General features: G+C 36.0%; 1 protein-coding gene across 1 annotated transcript; it reads right to left on the minus strand.

Annotated features, from left to right (window-relative positions):
* Window positions 1-8,256: 8,256 nt before the first annotated feature.
* Window positions 8,257-10,318, minus strand: LOC120163625 (GRAS family protein RAM1-like). The gene is made up of 2 exons (XM_039173513.1): window positions 9,545-10,318; window positions 8,257-9,435 (listed from the first exon to the last, which is right to left on the minus strand). The coding sequence occupies exons 1-2, from the start codon at window positions 10,316-10,318 to the stop codon at window positions 8,311-8,313; spliced, it is 1,899 nt and encodes a 632-aa protein (XP_039029444.1). The 3' UTR covers window positions 8,257-8,310.
* Window positions 10,319-15,722: the final 5,404 nt, after the last annotated feature.

Below are 15,722 nucleotides of genomic sequence, written 5' to 3' on the forward strand. Positions count from 1 at the left end.
AGCAGAGTGAGATTGCTACTGACCCAAAAAATGCTATTACCTATTAAGAAATGAGTTATTACGTTTCAAACACTCACTAATTGATGCCATTTTGATCTACTAGACTTCAATTGATAAAAGCAGAACAAGCTGAATCAAAGACACAGTGATGGCAATCTACAAGCTAGTGATTAAGACACCAAAAAGTATCACCATAGACATTTCTCATCCAAACCAAGAAACTAGTTCCATTATCACCATCAGAAATGAAATAATCATCATCATGACCATCAAAATCCAAACATCAACATTCAAGAGAACAAAAAGGATACAAGTGTTTCCTTCAACTATCACACAAATCCAAAAACACATAATGTAAAGTGACTTGTTCAAAGTCACAACAGATTACATCATTTTTGTACCTATAATGGCTGATAAGAAATATGGGTGTAAATTGATTTATTCTTTCCTTTTTAAGTATACAATGTTACTACTGCAGCGGGAAAAGGAAGCAACAGAATCCCAACAAATCCTTTCACTTTTAACATCATCATCATCAACAACAAGAACAACAATAATAAAACACATCTCAACTAAAATTAGTAACAACCATAAACAAACTGCAATAAGAAGCTAATAATTATTTTAAGAGCCAAGTTAGTGAAATTATGAATGTGAAACTGCAGAGCATTAAGAATACTAAGAATGAAAAACATATTTCCTTAGGGAAATGCATTCTAGGAAATAGATCGAAATCGAAAGTGATAAACCTGTATTTTGATTTTCATTGTGTTTCCATTGTTTTCATCTGCAACTAGGCATTAATTAATGAGAAAAAACAAAGAAAAGGAACATTTAAGGAAGTCAAAAGCATTGCACCACACCATTCTTGTTCCTAGATGGGATATCATGTTGCCTTCATTGAGAAATAGCATGACATCGCAATCAAAGCTGTTAATAGTTTTTCTATATATTTTTTTGGAATTGAACTTAAAGTTCAACCAATTAAACATAGCAGATAATAAGAAAATGCAGAGGAAATTGAAAGGGATTGGGAAATTAAAGAGTATGAAACTAGCCATCACCTACCGGATTAGATAAGTACAATGCCGATAACATAACTACAGATTATAATTTCTTTGAACATGCAATAAATAACACTAACATATTCTACAAATCAGAATGTAACCACAGATGGAAAAGAAGATCCACAAGTCATGTACCACCAACTGTTTTATGAGTTAGAAGCAAAACAAAAAACAACATGCATTTCAAATTATCTAGTTTAAAGCATATCCTAACATGGGAAGAACAACTTGAATAGGTTTCAAATAAGTACATAATCTCAGTTAGCAACAATATTGTGCAATAATAAGCCTGAGACGATTTGGTAACTACAAAAAACAGATTGTCTAATTTCCTTCTTCAATATATTGTAATCTTTTCAACACACTGCTTAGAGGGGAACCTTTTGCAGGAATTTTTTTAAATTCAAGTAACAGATTTTCCATTTTGTGCTAAAACTTTAAACCATAAAATTCAGATAAATCCTCATAAATGTTGATAAGGAGCTACACTATAATCTTTCACAGATAGTACAATTGTTTTCATAACCTCGAAGCCCAATTATCATGATTTGAATTTTTTTAATTGTTTAGTGATTTAGCAATTCAGCCAAACGAAAACAATAACATAGAAGAACTCGACCAATTAATAAGAAACTAATCAAAACCCATTTCTATAATCAACTAAAATAGAAGTTTGCACCTGAGTTTCAGTTTTGGAGTGTCAAGAACACTGCTTTCGTGCAATAACGGTTGGAGGTTAATAGCATCAGCCATATTCAACAAAGGTAAGTTACCTAGAGAAATCAGCGTATCTAATGCAAAATTGGATATGGGAAAGAGGGATTAATATAGAAGTATTAGAAAAACATTAAGCAAATTGTGTTGCACAAGCAAGGTATCTTGCTTCATTGATTTAAACATGCTTATATACATGTTGCAGCTCACATTATTCATAACTGCAACGTAACAGCCTCTAACAGTTTAGCTTAATAGCTTAACAAACTAACTAACTTCAACACCACATCCATTAGGATACATACACGTGTACCTCTGATTATAATAGTCTAACATTCCCCCTACTTGCTCCAGCTTTCTTGCTTGTTCTTAAAAGCAGGTACTACACATATTCTGCTGTGAAAATCTTCAAAAGCAACTCTAGTCAATGGTTTGGTGAAGCCATCAACAATCTGATGTGCAGCTGGAACATAGTTAACCTGAATCTGTCTGGCAGCCACCTTCTCCCGAGCAAAGCGCACGTCCAAGTCTATGTGTTTTGATTGTGCATGATAAACTTAATTGGCACTCATTGCCACTGCAACAGTATTATCACACCAAACTATTGGTTCTTGTGGCTGCTAACCCTAGATCAGCAAGTAAGGCACTTACCCATGTTACTTCAGCAGCAGTGTCAGCAATACACTTGTACTCAGCTTCCATTATGGATCAGCAAGTAAGGCACTTACCATGTTACTTCAGCAACAGTGTCAGCAATACACTTGTACTCAGCTTCCATTATGGATCTGGACACTGATTTCTGCTTCTTAGAGATCCATGCAACAAGACATCAACCAACAAACACTCCATAGCCATGAATCTTCTATCATCAACATTATATCCCCAATCCACATCAACAAACGCTGAAATTATCAACTCTGCATCAATTGACTGAAACAAAAGCCCATAGTCCAACCAAATACCTCAGTATTCTCTTAACTGCAAGCATATGTGTTTCTCGTGGTGCATGCATATATTGTGCCACCTTCCCAAAACTGTAAGCTAAGCCTGGTCGCGTGTGACACACATATAGCAGAGAGCCAACGATGATTCTGTATTCACTAGGGTTCATCAATAATTCACCCTCATCCACCGAAAGCTTAGAAGACACCACCATTGGTGTAGTGCACGCAACAACTCCTTTCATTCCAGACTTTTCAAGCAATTGCAGTACAAACTTCTTTTGACTCAACATAATCAAGCCATGTGACCTATGCACTTCAATTCCCAAGAAAAAACTAAGCAAACCAATGTCCTTTAATGAAACCCTGTTACTGAGTAGTTGAACAACTTCTTGAATCGCACTCGATGACTACCCAGTGATGACAATGTCATCAACATACACCAACACATATAAATCTCCATCATCCCTTTTGCAAAGGAACAATGAGAGATCAGCTCGTGAGGCTGCAAAGCCAATTTGAACTAGATTATCTCGAAGTTTGGTATGCTAGTTTCGTGGAGTTTACCTAAGACCATAGAGAGCCTTTTTAAGTTTGCAGACAAGGGGAGTTCCATCCACATCATTTTGTTCGAACCCTAGGGGTTGTGCATGAAGACATCTTCATCAAGATCCCTATTAAGGAATGCATTGTTAATGTCTACATGTCTCAACTCCCAACTATTAGCCACAACTAAAGCCAACACAACATTAAAAGAAGAAAACTTTACAACTGAACTAAAAGTATCAATAAAATCATATCCAGGTACTTGTGAGAAGCCTTTTGCAACCAACCGTGCCTTATACCGTTGAATAGAACCAGCATGATTGCATTTGAGCTTAAACAACCATTTTTAGCCAACTGGAACACGACATGCTGACAATTTAACCAACGCCCACGTGTTGTTCTTATGAAGTGCATCGTACTCAGCTTGAACAGTCTCTCTCCAACTAGCAGACTATAATACTTCCTGAACTGTACATGGTACTTTATTCTCAAAATATCTCGTGTAAGATTTAGGTTTAAATACTCCACATTTGCTATGTGTCAACATGTGATGATGATTTTGTAATGAGTTACTCGGCAATCTACTGCATGCAGCTGTGTCTTCCCCTCCACCTGATTTAGCATGACCATCTACACTAGCCACACTAAGAGGCATAATTGAGTTTACATCATCAGTCACAGAAGTATCTGTGGTTCCTTCTATTGTGACTTCCCCAACAACATGTAGTGTATTACCCTGTTGATCAGGAACATCCAACTGAGTCTGACTCATAGCTTTATTATCTCCTTCATCATGTAGGCTGTCAACTACCTCATTTGGAGAAACATTGCGTTGCCAATTTTTCACATCAGCAACAATATGAATGTCCTGAGATCATACTCCTGACAAATGATGTCTTGAACAAGTCACTGCTTTATCTGCAAAAGAAAACACCATTTCATTAAATACCACATGGCATGATATATACCCTACCATCACTTGCAAGACACTGATATCCTTTGTGTGAGGACTGAAACTAAGGTAAGTGCATGGCTGTGATCGAAAAGCTAACTTGTGATTCTGAAAAGGTCTCAGATGTGGAAAACATTGACACCTGAAGACTTTCAACGAGCCATATTATGGTTTCTTTTGAAATAGTTTCTCAAATAGTGTCATTCCTTCAAGAACCATTGTAGGTAATCGATTAACAAGGTGAACAACAATAACTACTGCATATGACCAGTATCGAATGGGCAGGGACGCTTGAGCAGTAGAACGAGATTGAGTTCAACTATATGACGGTGTTTGCGTTCCAAAACACCATTCTGCTCAGATGTGTGTGTTATTCCTGACTTTGCTAGAACCATCGAGAGAGGACGATATTCACCACCCCAATCTGACTGGACTGCCTTGATTGCCAGCTCAAATTGATTTTCTACAAGTTTATGAAACAACTGAAAAGCTGTACAAGCTTGTGCTTTACTTTTGAGGAGATAAATCCATGTGTAACGTGTACATGCATCAAAAAAGGAAATGTAGTAATGAAAACCACTAGATGCAACATGAGGAGGTCCCGCAAATCAGAGAAAACAAGCTCAAAAGGAGTAATGTACTGATTCTTCGAGGAAGAAAATGACAATTTATGACTTTTTCCCATAAAGCAAGCCACACACGTTTTATTAACATCCAAATCAAATTTTACATTAATCTCTTTAGCTATTTTATTCATAGCATAGCTAGCTGGATGCCCTAATCGACGATGCCACAGTTTAGATTGTGACATGCTAGCAGACACGAGATGAGCTGCAGCATTATGATCTTCTACACGCTTACAAACAAATGCAAAGGTATACATCCCTTCCTTCTCTTCACCTTGTAGGAGAATTTCTTTAGAAGACTCATCACAAACATAGCACTTCTTAGCATGAAATTCAAGATAAACAACATTGTCCCTAGCAAGATTAGAGACGGAAAGCAAATTCTTGGTTATCCGAGGCACGTGTAATAATTCATTTAATAAAAAGTTCTTGAAGAAGAAGCAACAACTGTACTACCAATGTTATGTATATTAAGGGAAACTCCATTTCCCACAGTGAGCTTACCTGAACTTCTAAATTTAGCTTGATTTGAGACATTTGCTGCATCAAGTGTAATGTAATGTGTTGCACCTGAGTCGACAACCCAGTGATCAGCAGCTTTGGAGATCTCATTAGCATGTGCTTGACCAATCCCTTGATAACATCCTTTACAATACTCATAGCCCATACTAGGAGTTTTATAAACTGAAACTGAATAATGTGCATTAATAGACTAACCTTTGTGAGATCGTGAGTCAGAGGTGACACACATAAAATCCTCATCAAAACGATGCCAACAACGATCAACTAGATGGCCAAGTTTCCCACATAGCTGACATTGAATCCTAGCTCTTCCCCGACCTCGACTGCCAGATCTGTGCACCGAGGATGATCGAGTAACCTTGGAATCGTGTCGATCACCTTCAACAGAGTTGTGATCTTCCTAACGCTGAGCTAAATTGGCACTCATGGGAAGCGAGTCTAACTACTCATCGAAGCCAGCTAACTGAGCTTCAGCATCTAAAAGAACTGTATAAAGGCTGTCCAAAGAGAGTCTCTCCTTCATTGTAGTAATGATAGCCATAAATGGTTGATACTCCCTGGGCAGCCCTTTCAAGATACTGGCAACATGACCAATATGTGAAACTGCATTGCCACACGAGGCAAGTGCATCACAGACTTCTTTAACTCTAGTAAGGTAAGCAGCATGTTGTCATTACCTTTCTTGAGTGATTGCAGTTTACAATGCAAACTCATCGCAACCGTTGTAGACCTATTGGCAAAGAGTTGTTGCACCGTAACCCACACTGCAACAGCCGATTTAGCACCAACAAACTGAGGAAGAAGATGAGAGCTGATGGTGGAAAAAAGCCACGACGCAAGCGCACTATTTTGCGCCACAAAATCTTCAAAATCATCATTAACGCTCACCTCACCATGTCACCAGTAATCGTATCAGGTGGCCGCTTCAGGACACCGGTCAACAGCTGTTCTAGACGATGGCTACGGACAGTCAGTAGGATTTGCTGCTTCCATAGCAGAAAGTTCGTCTCATCGAGAACAACACTGACTTTCTTATGCGAGAAGCCTTTGGATGATTCCATAGCCAGCCAAAGACGAGCAGCAGCGGAGGCGAACAAGAAACCCCAAAATCTTCGACGAAAGATACCATATTAGAAAAACTGTAAGCAAATTGTGTTGCACAAGAAAGGTATCTTCCTTCATTGATTTACACATGTTTATATACATGTTGCAGCTCACATTATTCATAACTGCAACCTAACAACCTCTAATAGTTTAGCTTAACAACTTAACAAACTAAATAACTTCAATACCATAACCACTAGGATACATACACGTGTACCTCTAATTATAATAGTCTAACAAGAATGGTTTAAGGAAGAAAAGATTTCCCCATGGAAAGTACTCATTTTACGCCTCACCGGTGAGAAGGAGATTAAGGAAGATGAAAATGGAGAAGATGAAAAGAGAGATACCTGATAAGACGACGGTCTGTCTTGCTGGTGAGAAGGAGGCCACTGGATCGCTCGATTTTTTGGTGTGGAGAAAGGAACGGGAAACGAAGGAAAATGACTTACCCTTTTCCAAAGGGTAAGTCATTTTACCGTGTTTTGCTTTGAGTTTTTCGTATTGACCCTCTTGTTTTACGGGAACCAAATATAGGAAAATGGGGAAAATATTTTCCGTAAAATGTTTTCCCTAACCAAACGAACCCTTAGTTTAAAACGAAACATAGTTGTTTAGAAACACTGTTTGGGTGCCACGGCCACGTAATATAACATCATGTGCACATTGTAAATGTATTTTTATTTGGAAAACCCTCAAACTTGTCTTTTTATATAATTATTGATATAGAAAGAGAATGCATCATTTAGATTATTGAAATAATTTTTAAGTATATTAAGTCAAATTATGATTTTGGTCTCAAATTAGAGATTTCTTTAATCTTGGCATATTTACTTTATATGTCATCTATTAATAGTAGGGATGGAGCTAAGATATTTGTTCAAGGGGTAAGATATAATTAATCATAGGAAATGTACAAAATAATATTAATCATAGGAAATGGGATACAAAATAGAATTAATCATAAGAAATGAGGTGAGGTAAAATCAAAATAAACTAAAATTAAGAGGACTAATTTAATATCACCTATATATTTAACATTAACATTATTTACAATAAAGTTTTTTTTAAAGTTAGAAGCACATCAATATTTTAATCAACACGATCTTCGACTATAGAGCGTTCCTTTGAGTCCACTACTCTTAAAAATAATTAATGATTTCCCAATTAAAAGATGATATTTTGTTGAATCCCTCGACTATAAAAAAATTACAAAATGGTCACTCAACTAAATCATCTATTAAACATTTTTTTGAATAGTCTGAGGTGCTTACAAAAGAGTATTTGTTCATAATCTTTCTTAACCATTGACAATGCATACACATCATCCGGACGTAACTGTTCAGAGAACAATATCTCTTTAACTATTAAGAATTAAAGACTACTTAATAGGTTCCTCCGTTAAACATTCTTTTGTCATCATTATCTGTCTAATAGAAAGCTTATGAATCTACTGACACACACGAGCCATGATCTTGATACTGTCTCGTTATGTTAAGACTGGGAAGTATTGTTTGATGAATAAACATCTCTGGGTTTATATATTTTGCAAGATGTATTGATTTGTGAGGACCAAATGTGAGATTTACAAAAGAAACAAGTCAACACAACAATGGGTATACGTACGTGCAGAGAAAAATAAAGAGTTATAAGGAAAATGGAGCCTAACTTTATTCAAGATGAATTAACCATTTTGGATTTGGTTCTCACTATTCAACAGAAATCTGAGGAACCTGTAAGAAGAGATTGTAATTACTGATAACAAGTTATACCTGGAAAAAAAAGAAACATACATGTGCTGTGATTTGAAACAAGGGAAGGGAAGGGAAGAAGTTGATTCAACATCGCCAAGAAGAAGCTGCAAGAATAGCTCTATCTTGCCACCCCAAGAGCAAGCAGCCTTTATCTTCAGTGAGTCGATAACCATCACAAGAATATAAACCCAGCAAGATCTTGGATTGAGTTACTGCATTTGCACTTAAGGGCACCCCTTGGAACCCTTTTCCTTCCATTAATTTCCTCCATTTCTCCAGCCTCTCGTGCCTTTCTATTCTCTCACTCCCTTCACACGCCACTATGTTTCTTATCTCCGGCGCAAATATATACTGCTCTACTTTGGCTCTCTGCGCGGAATCTGGTGGGAAAGTGGCGTCCAGTGAGTCAAATATGGCTGAATAATAGTGCAATGCCTCCAGGAAACGGCCTAAGAAGTAAGGTCCATTATGGCTTGCTTCTTGTTCAACGAGAGTTACTATGTTAGGCGCTTGGTTACGGATCATTGCCAGTAGGTTCCCGAGGCAGCTCCCGGGGACTCGGTGGAGCGTGTTAACAGCGTTCACGGCGAGAGCCTCACCGACTCTCCTGTTGAACATATGGGGCTTTATGTCTTCAAGTTTCTCCCCAATCGGGTGGAACTCGAACGGAATGTGGAGCGAGTGAGCTAGTTCAGTCAAGCATCTCCCCGTCTCTTTAATGGCTTCCATAGAGGTCCCGACTCCAGTTATCCTTAGAAATGGAGCTCCGCTCGGTCGAGCAGCTAAGGCTTGCATGAAAGCCGGCCACTGATAGCCTTGGAGGATATCTAAGTCAATCATATGAACACGTTCTTCAGCTTCAAATGCCTCGAAGATGGCTTGATTAGCAGTGAAATGTGCAAACTTTACGTAGGGACATGCTTGGTAAACAATTTGGTAAATCTTGAGGATTTCCAAGGAGTTTGATGGGAAAGGAGGGTACGGTTTCGGAGCACCAGAGGTGCTGGGATTGGTGGTTATGGTGGCGGCGAGCCTTGCACTTAGGGCTTCAGTGAAGCAAGAGGCAACTCTTTGCATGGAGTCCCCGAGAAGAGTTACCACTCGGTTGAGGTGATGTATATATTTTCTTGCTAACAAGTAATCCTCTTTGGCTACTGCTTCAGCACATGCAAGCAGCAGGTGAACCAACTGAAGTCCACTATCTTGCTCCTATAATGTAAAATTAGAATAAAATGTCGAATTATAAAAATAGAAGATCGAATTATGTCGAATAATCAATGATTAAACAAGAGGAGGAAATAGCAAGGGATCAAAGTACCTGCTCAGGGCCAACAGGGATGGGAACCATCAAGGTATGGCCAAGGTTCTGGTTCTGCTGTTGTTCAGGTGATACTGATATTCGCTTCTCTTGCTGCTTCTCTTGTTGCAGTTGTTGGGATAATGGTGCCCTTGAGACGGCACTTACCTGATAGTGTTGCTCCTGGTTCAACTGAGACGATATCGTTTCACTCACCGACCCAGAAAACGTTGAAGAATTTACCATGGAGATGCAGTCCAACATCGATGGAACAGTAGTAGGCATTTCAAACATGTTATTTGAAGTTCCAATACCCGAAATCCTGCTTGTTTGGTTCTGATCTTCATAACCATCCTTTCGATAATCATCCAAGAATTCTTCGATGGCAGGCAGTGAAAGGCTTTCAACCTGCATGAACTGATCGTTAGACGAGTTAAACACTCTATGCAGTGGGCTCTGCCCTTTCCCCTTGCTGCTGCTGCTGCTATATGACCCGAACTGAGACAAAAACCGAGGCGGAGAACACCCTAAGATACTCTGCCCTTGCATTCCCATAACACTATTGAAGTTGTAGTTCGACACTTGTGGAGACGGAAAGTTCCTCACCGGAGACGAGACCATGAAATCGGAATCGAAATGATCGGAGAAAAAAGTTTCCCACAGGGAACTGTCTGGGGACTGAACCTCAACATCACCATCCAATTCAAATTTCACAGCAGGGAAGTTGAGGCTTGGTGGGGTTAAGCTGGTTTTCTCCATTTCAGAAGATGGAGCATTTTTCTTGGACTCGGCCATTGATTCACATGAGTTTTCACTCTTGATGGAATTAGGCATGCTTTATGTTACTTGTTTGTTGATCAAAAACCCCAAAACAAAAACAAAATATATGTTTTGTTTTAAGAAATGAAGCTGTTTTGTTCCCAATATTGCTGTGATTTAGCAGTTAAATGGAATGAGAAACAACTTTTCTCTCTCTTCTTATTTACAACAGGGATTTGTCTCATTGTCCAGATGGTCTTACGAAGTGGGATGGACTCAAGACAAATTGCTAAGCTGAATTCACGTGATTGGAGGTTTTTGATCAAATCAGCTTTGGCTGGCTTTTCTAGGGGACTAGTTTGTCATTTGGTGTTACTTCACTTCTTTTTTTTTTTTCTCTCCGTTTTAAGGTTTCATACTGACTAATCCGGACTGATTTGTGTCATACACCTTACTTTCATGATATCTTAATGAAAATTTTCTACATGCACAATACATCGAACTCGAGATTAATTTAAACGATATTTTACACTTGAACCAATCCTGTCGATTACTTCACTTGTTTTGTTTTTATACTACATGACAAGCCATCAGTTGGCATTGATGGGGACCCACTTCTCCCTTTGGGCCGGCCCATCTCATTGAAGAATAATGGGATAAAACAACTTTTAACCCTTGAACTTGGTCACTTTTCTCAACCTGATCCATAAACTTTTTTGGGTCCAAATTAGTCCCTAACTTTAGAATTTTGGTCCAATTTTAGTTTTGGTTAATGACACTAGCAAAAGGACTAAAATGAGAAGAAACGATAGTTCAATGATTAATGTGGATAAAAAAATTCAAGGATCATGTTAAGAAAAATTACCAAGTTGAAGGACTAAACATTGTCTTATCTCAAGAATGAATAATTGAACTTATTAACCTAAGCAGTAAAAGTAAATGTTATTCTACCTAAAGTACCTGAGTTCAAAAAACTGCATCTATAGAGTGTGTGCATTGTTAATGGTTAAAAAATATCATGAACAAATACTATCTTATAATCAGCTCAGACTATTAAAAAAGATCAAATTATGGTTTTGCTCCCTCTATTAGTCTTATATTTATAATTCAATTAATATACTTTAATTTAGCATAGTTTGATCGCTCTACTCTTACAATGTCATTTGGTAATCTCAAATAGTTAGCACCCCTTCCAACTCATCTTGGTTAGATGATTTTGTTTGCGTGTTTTTTGTTGGAAGGATGATTTCAAGAAAAATCCACGCAAATATTTTAAATGTCATAGTTAATAGTATTTGATTAATTGATATAATGTTAAAATTATCCCCATTGTTGCTTAAAATGGTCACTTTAATTTTTTTTAGCATTTTGGCCCCTAATATTTCTTTAAGAGTAAAAAGGCCCCTAACATTTAATTGAATAGTCACTTTGACCCTCAATGTTTATTTTATGGCAAATATACCCATGTTTTGGAGCATTAACATTTTGTTAACGCATGATCCAAGCGACCTAAATGGTAAAGGAACCGTTGTTTTCTCGAGGTCCTAGGTTTGAGCACCATGAATGACAGGGGTGTGAGCGTTCAATCTCAAATGATTTATAGTTATCTTTAAAAAAAATTACTTTGTACTTAAGTACTTACCCCATATTAATAAAAAAACATTTTGTTAACTAACGATTTCCATCTACGGATGAACCTTTTTACCCTAAAATGTTCCAAAAATAATAACATTCAAAATGACTATTTTGATAAATATTGGGGACATATTATGCCTTGATAACAATTAAGGTAGAGGACTAAATTATGTGAAATTAAAGTACAAGGACTATAGTTAGAATCAGTAGAGCTGGACTGAGTGTGTGAATCTGGAACTGGAAATAAAAAAAAAAAAAAAAAACTGGAACGATGACAAAATTTCATTTCTTGAAAAGGACTTGAAACAATGCATAACTCTTGTGAAAAAGACTGCAAAATTTGCATAATGACAAAGGGATGTATAAATTCTTTTTAACTTTTACACTAACGAGGATGCACTTCGTTATTAGCATTGTAATGTGCAAAAATTGTTACTTTAACACTATCGAGGGTGGCTTAGCTGTTTTTCATCCATTCTAACAGTGCCATAAATTATATCGTTTTCTTACTTATATTCAAATACGGATGCAGAAATTTATGTTAGAAGGTATGAATTTAAGAAATTATATTAAAAATTTAGAATGTGCGAAATTATAAAAGGTCATAGGCACAAAATTAGAAAATCAATAAAAACATAAAGAAAATACATAAGATATAAAGGAATTTAAAACTTTTAGGGGTGTGTCTGCACCCCAACACCCCTCAATCTCTCTCTAGTTTTATCTTTAGCTTTTAAAGGCTTTCTTGTGTCAACATTATATGAAACTCAAGTAAAAAGCTTGATTAACTTTAGGGTCGTAAGGATAATTAATTAATGTAGGATGTTGGGTTAAAATTCCTAAATGTAGGTATATATATATAATGTATGATGTTATTATGAAGTATAATATAAAATTAAGTGATCAATTATGTTATATGTGTCATAGATAGAGATGATAATTTAACCCGTATTCAATATTTAGTTTTTTTATAAAAAAGTTCGGATTCAGATCATATTGGATTTATGGTGAAAAATCTTTGATCCGACCCAATCTAAGATTTTTCTTTTACAAATTTAGGGATAACTGCTTTAAAAATAATATATATATATTTATATCGGGTCAAGTCGAGTTCAGGTGGAGGAAATATGCTTCTCGGGTTAGGTTAGATTATGTGGATAAGATATACTTCTTGATCGGGTTCAAGTGAAGGATGTATATTTCTTGGGTCGAATCAAGTTGACCAAAAACCCGACCCAACCCGACCCATTGCAATCTTTTGTCATAAGTATAAAAGTATCATGGAAACAAAGTGTAAATATCATAAGTTGCATTTATAATTTGATGAATGACATAATTATAAATACTTAAAAGATTGATCTGATATTTAGTTTACGTAGTGGTCCCCAAGTAGGTTAACTTATATTTTTTTCTTATCACGCAGAGAGTTTATACTCAAGTGAAAACATATCTTCTTAAAAAATTATAATCTTTTAGGCGATCTTCAACAATTAGGGATAGACCGAGAAGGGAGCGACCAAGACACTCATCCTAAATTTCAAATTATCATATATTTGAGATATTTTTTCTGTTTTTTTTGTTGATAATCTAATTTTCAATTGCAGAACACAAGAAGGACTAGTGGGTGTCATGCCGTCATGGTCCCCTAAAATTTTAAAAATCATAATTTAGACCGTTAAAATTTTAAAAAATTAATTTGACCCTTTAAAATTTTTAGAAATTTAGATTAAATTTTAAATTTTTTTAATGTTCTTAATTAAACCGCCCATAATTTTTAAAAATTCTCATTAAACCTCTTAAAATTTCAAATATTTTAATTAGATTCTAATTTTTTGGAAAAATAAAATTTAAACTAAACCCTTCAAAATTTTTAATTTAAATCTATGATTTTTTTAAAGTTTTAAGTTGCCCCCAAACTCTATTACCAAATTCCACCACCATTATTTTTGTTCCCTAAAATTTTATAAGTTTACCTCCTAAAATTTTAAAAATTCGTCCTAATATAAAATCTTATGTTCGTTCCTACCAACAATAATGAATTTATGTACATTTTAGTAAATCTAGTATTCTTTTATTGTGAATTTGACGCGATTAAAACTTAAATTTGATTTCAAATCATTTATGTTTTGATTTTAACATGCAAAACCGAAAAAATGCGTATAAAAGTAATTGGTGATAGTATTGTAGGTGATTTTACATAAAGAAAAAGCAAACACAAAGTCACCACCATGGGAGGAAAAGACAAGGGGACATGGGCAAGGCCGTCGCGTATGGCGTCGTAGGCGCCGCCTACCCTTGGATTTGCCAAAGGAACGAAGCGTTTGTCCCAAGCCCTTTCTGCCTTAGGCGGCTTCTCTCTCCTCTCTCTCTCTCTCTCACACACACACATCATTTTCATATAAACAAATACATTTTGCATGTCAACTTTTGTTTAAAATAACCCTAAATCTTGCCTTTGTCACCTTTGGGGATTCGTTTGCGTACTTCTTTCTCTTCCATTTCTTTACCTTAATCCTTAAAACCATCGTTTAATCATTGTGATGGAGAATATCTTCTCTACAGTATTTCATAGGGTTAGTAAGAAACGAATAGATATTGTTTATCATATACCCAGGGATGAATCGAACGGGGTTCACAAGCACATTCCCTCTTAAATTTTTAAATTATCATATAATTTAAATATCTTTTTATATTTTTTATTAATAATTTATTTTTACGCTTAAAATTTTATAAATTCGTTCCTCAACATAAAATCATACATACGTCCATATATATATAAACCATATATGCAAGGTCGGCTCTTAAGGGAGCACCCTTAGCTACTGCTTAGGGCCCCCAATTTTTATATTCATGATTGAGCCCCTTGTATGAACCAAACAACTTCAGGTTAAATGATTTGTTGTTATTTTTTGAGGTTCCGAGTTCGAGCACTGTGAGCGTTCATTGTCAAAGGGTTGAGAATCTTTGAACATATAATACTTTTTATTTACCCCAGATTTATAAAAAAAAAATAATCAGGCCTCTCAATTTTTATATTTATAATTGGCCCCCTTAACTTTCTTTTTTTCATAAAAATTTAAATTTTACCATTTTCTTCCATCTCTCTTGTTAATTCATTTAATTTTGGTTAAATTTAACTATATTTTTCTCTTTTTTTTAATCTCATTCTTCAATTTATCAAATATTCTTTAACTTTTAGTTCTCCAAATACAATCGAACGATAAAATATAACCCTACTCTTTAATTTTTGCTCAGGGTCTCGAGAATGTTCGAGACGACTATCCATATTTGCAAGTATATGCCTAAAAGAAGCATTATTTTAACCCTACGATGAGCCAAATGATGTTTAGTTTAATGTTTTAAGACCAAGTCTTAATTCATGAATGGATAGCAATAGGAAGAAATAAGAGGAGATGTATGTAATTAGCATTGTCTGCATGGAAATGACAGGTAAAGACTTGTTTTATCGCTCGTTTTAACCTGCTAAAACAATGCCATTGGATTATCTACCAAACAAAGCTCCACAAGAAACAGTGGAAGCTAAAACCAAAAGGGCAAAGTTCATCTCCATGGACTATCTGTGAGCTGAAACATATTGCCTGGTCATAGCACTGCTTTTCAAACTATTGCTGGGCGTATTAGCGTAACCAGAAACATCACCTCCTCCATTGCACTTTAAACCTAACACAACTTGATAACAAAATGTCAATAATTTAAACTTTAATGCCCCGAATTTCTAAGTCAACGTGTGTGAGTTGACTTGAGAGATCTACGAACTGATGTGTATTTATGATTAGAATCGTTG

The sequence above is a fragment of the Hibiscus syriacus genome, unplaced genomic scaffold (assembly GCF_006381635.1).
Source record: "Hibiscus syriacus cultivar Baekdansim isolate YM2019G1 unplaced genomic scaffold, ASM638163v2 tig00111467_pilon, whole genome shotgun sequence".
NCBI classification, from domain to species: Eukaryota; Viridiplantae; Streptophyta; class Magnoliopsida; order Malvales; family Malvaceae; genus Hibiscus; species Hibiscus syriacus.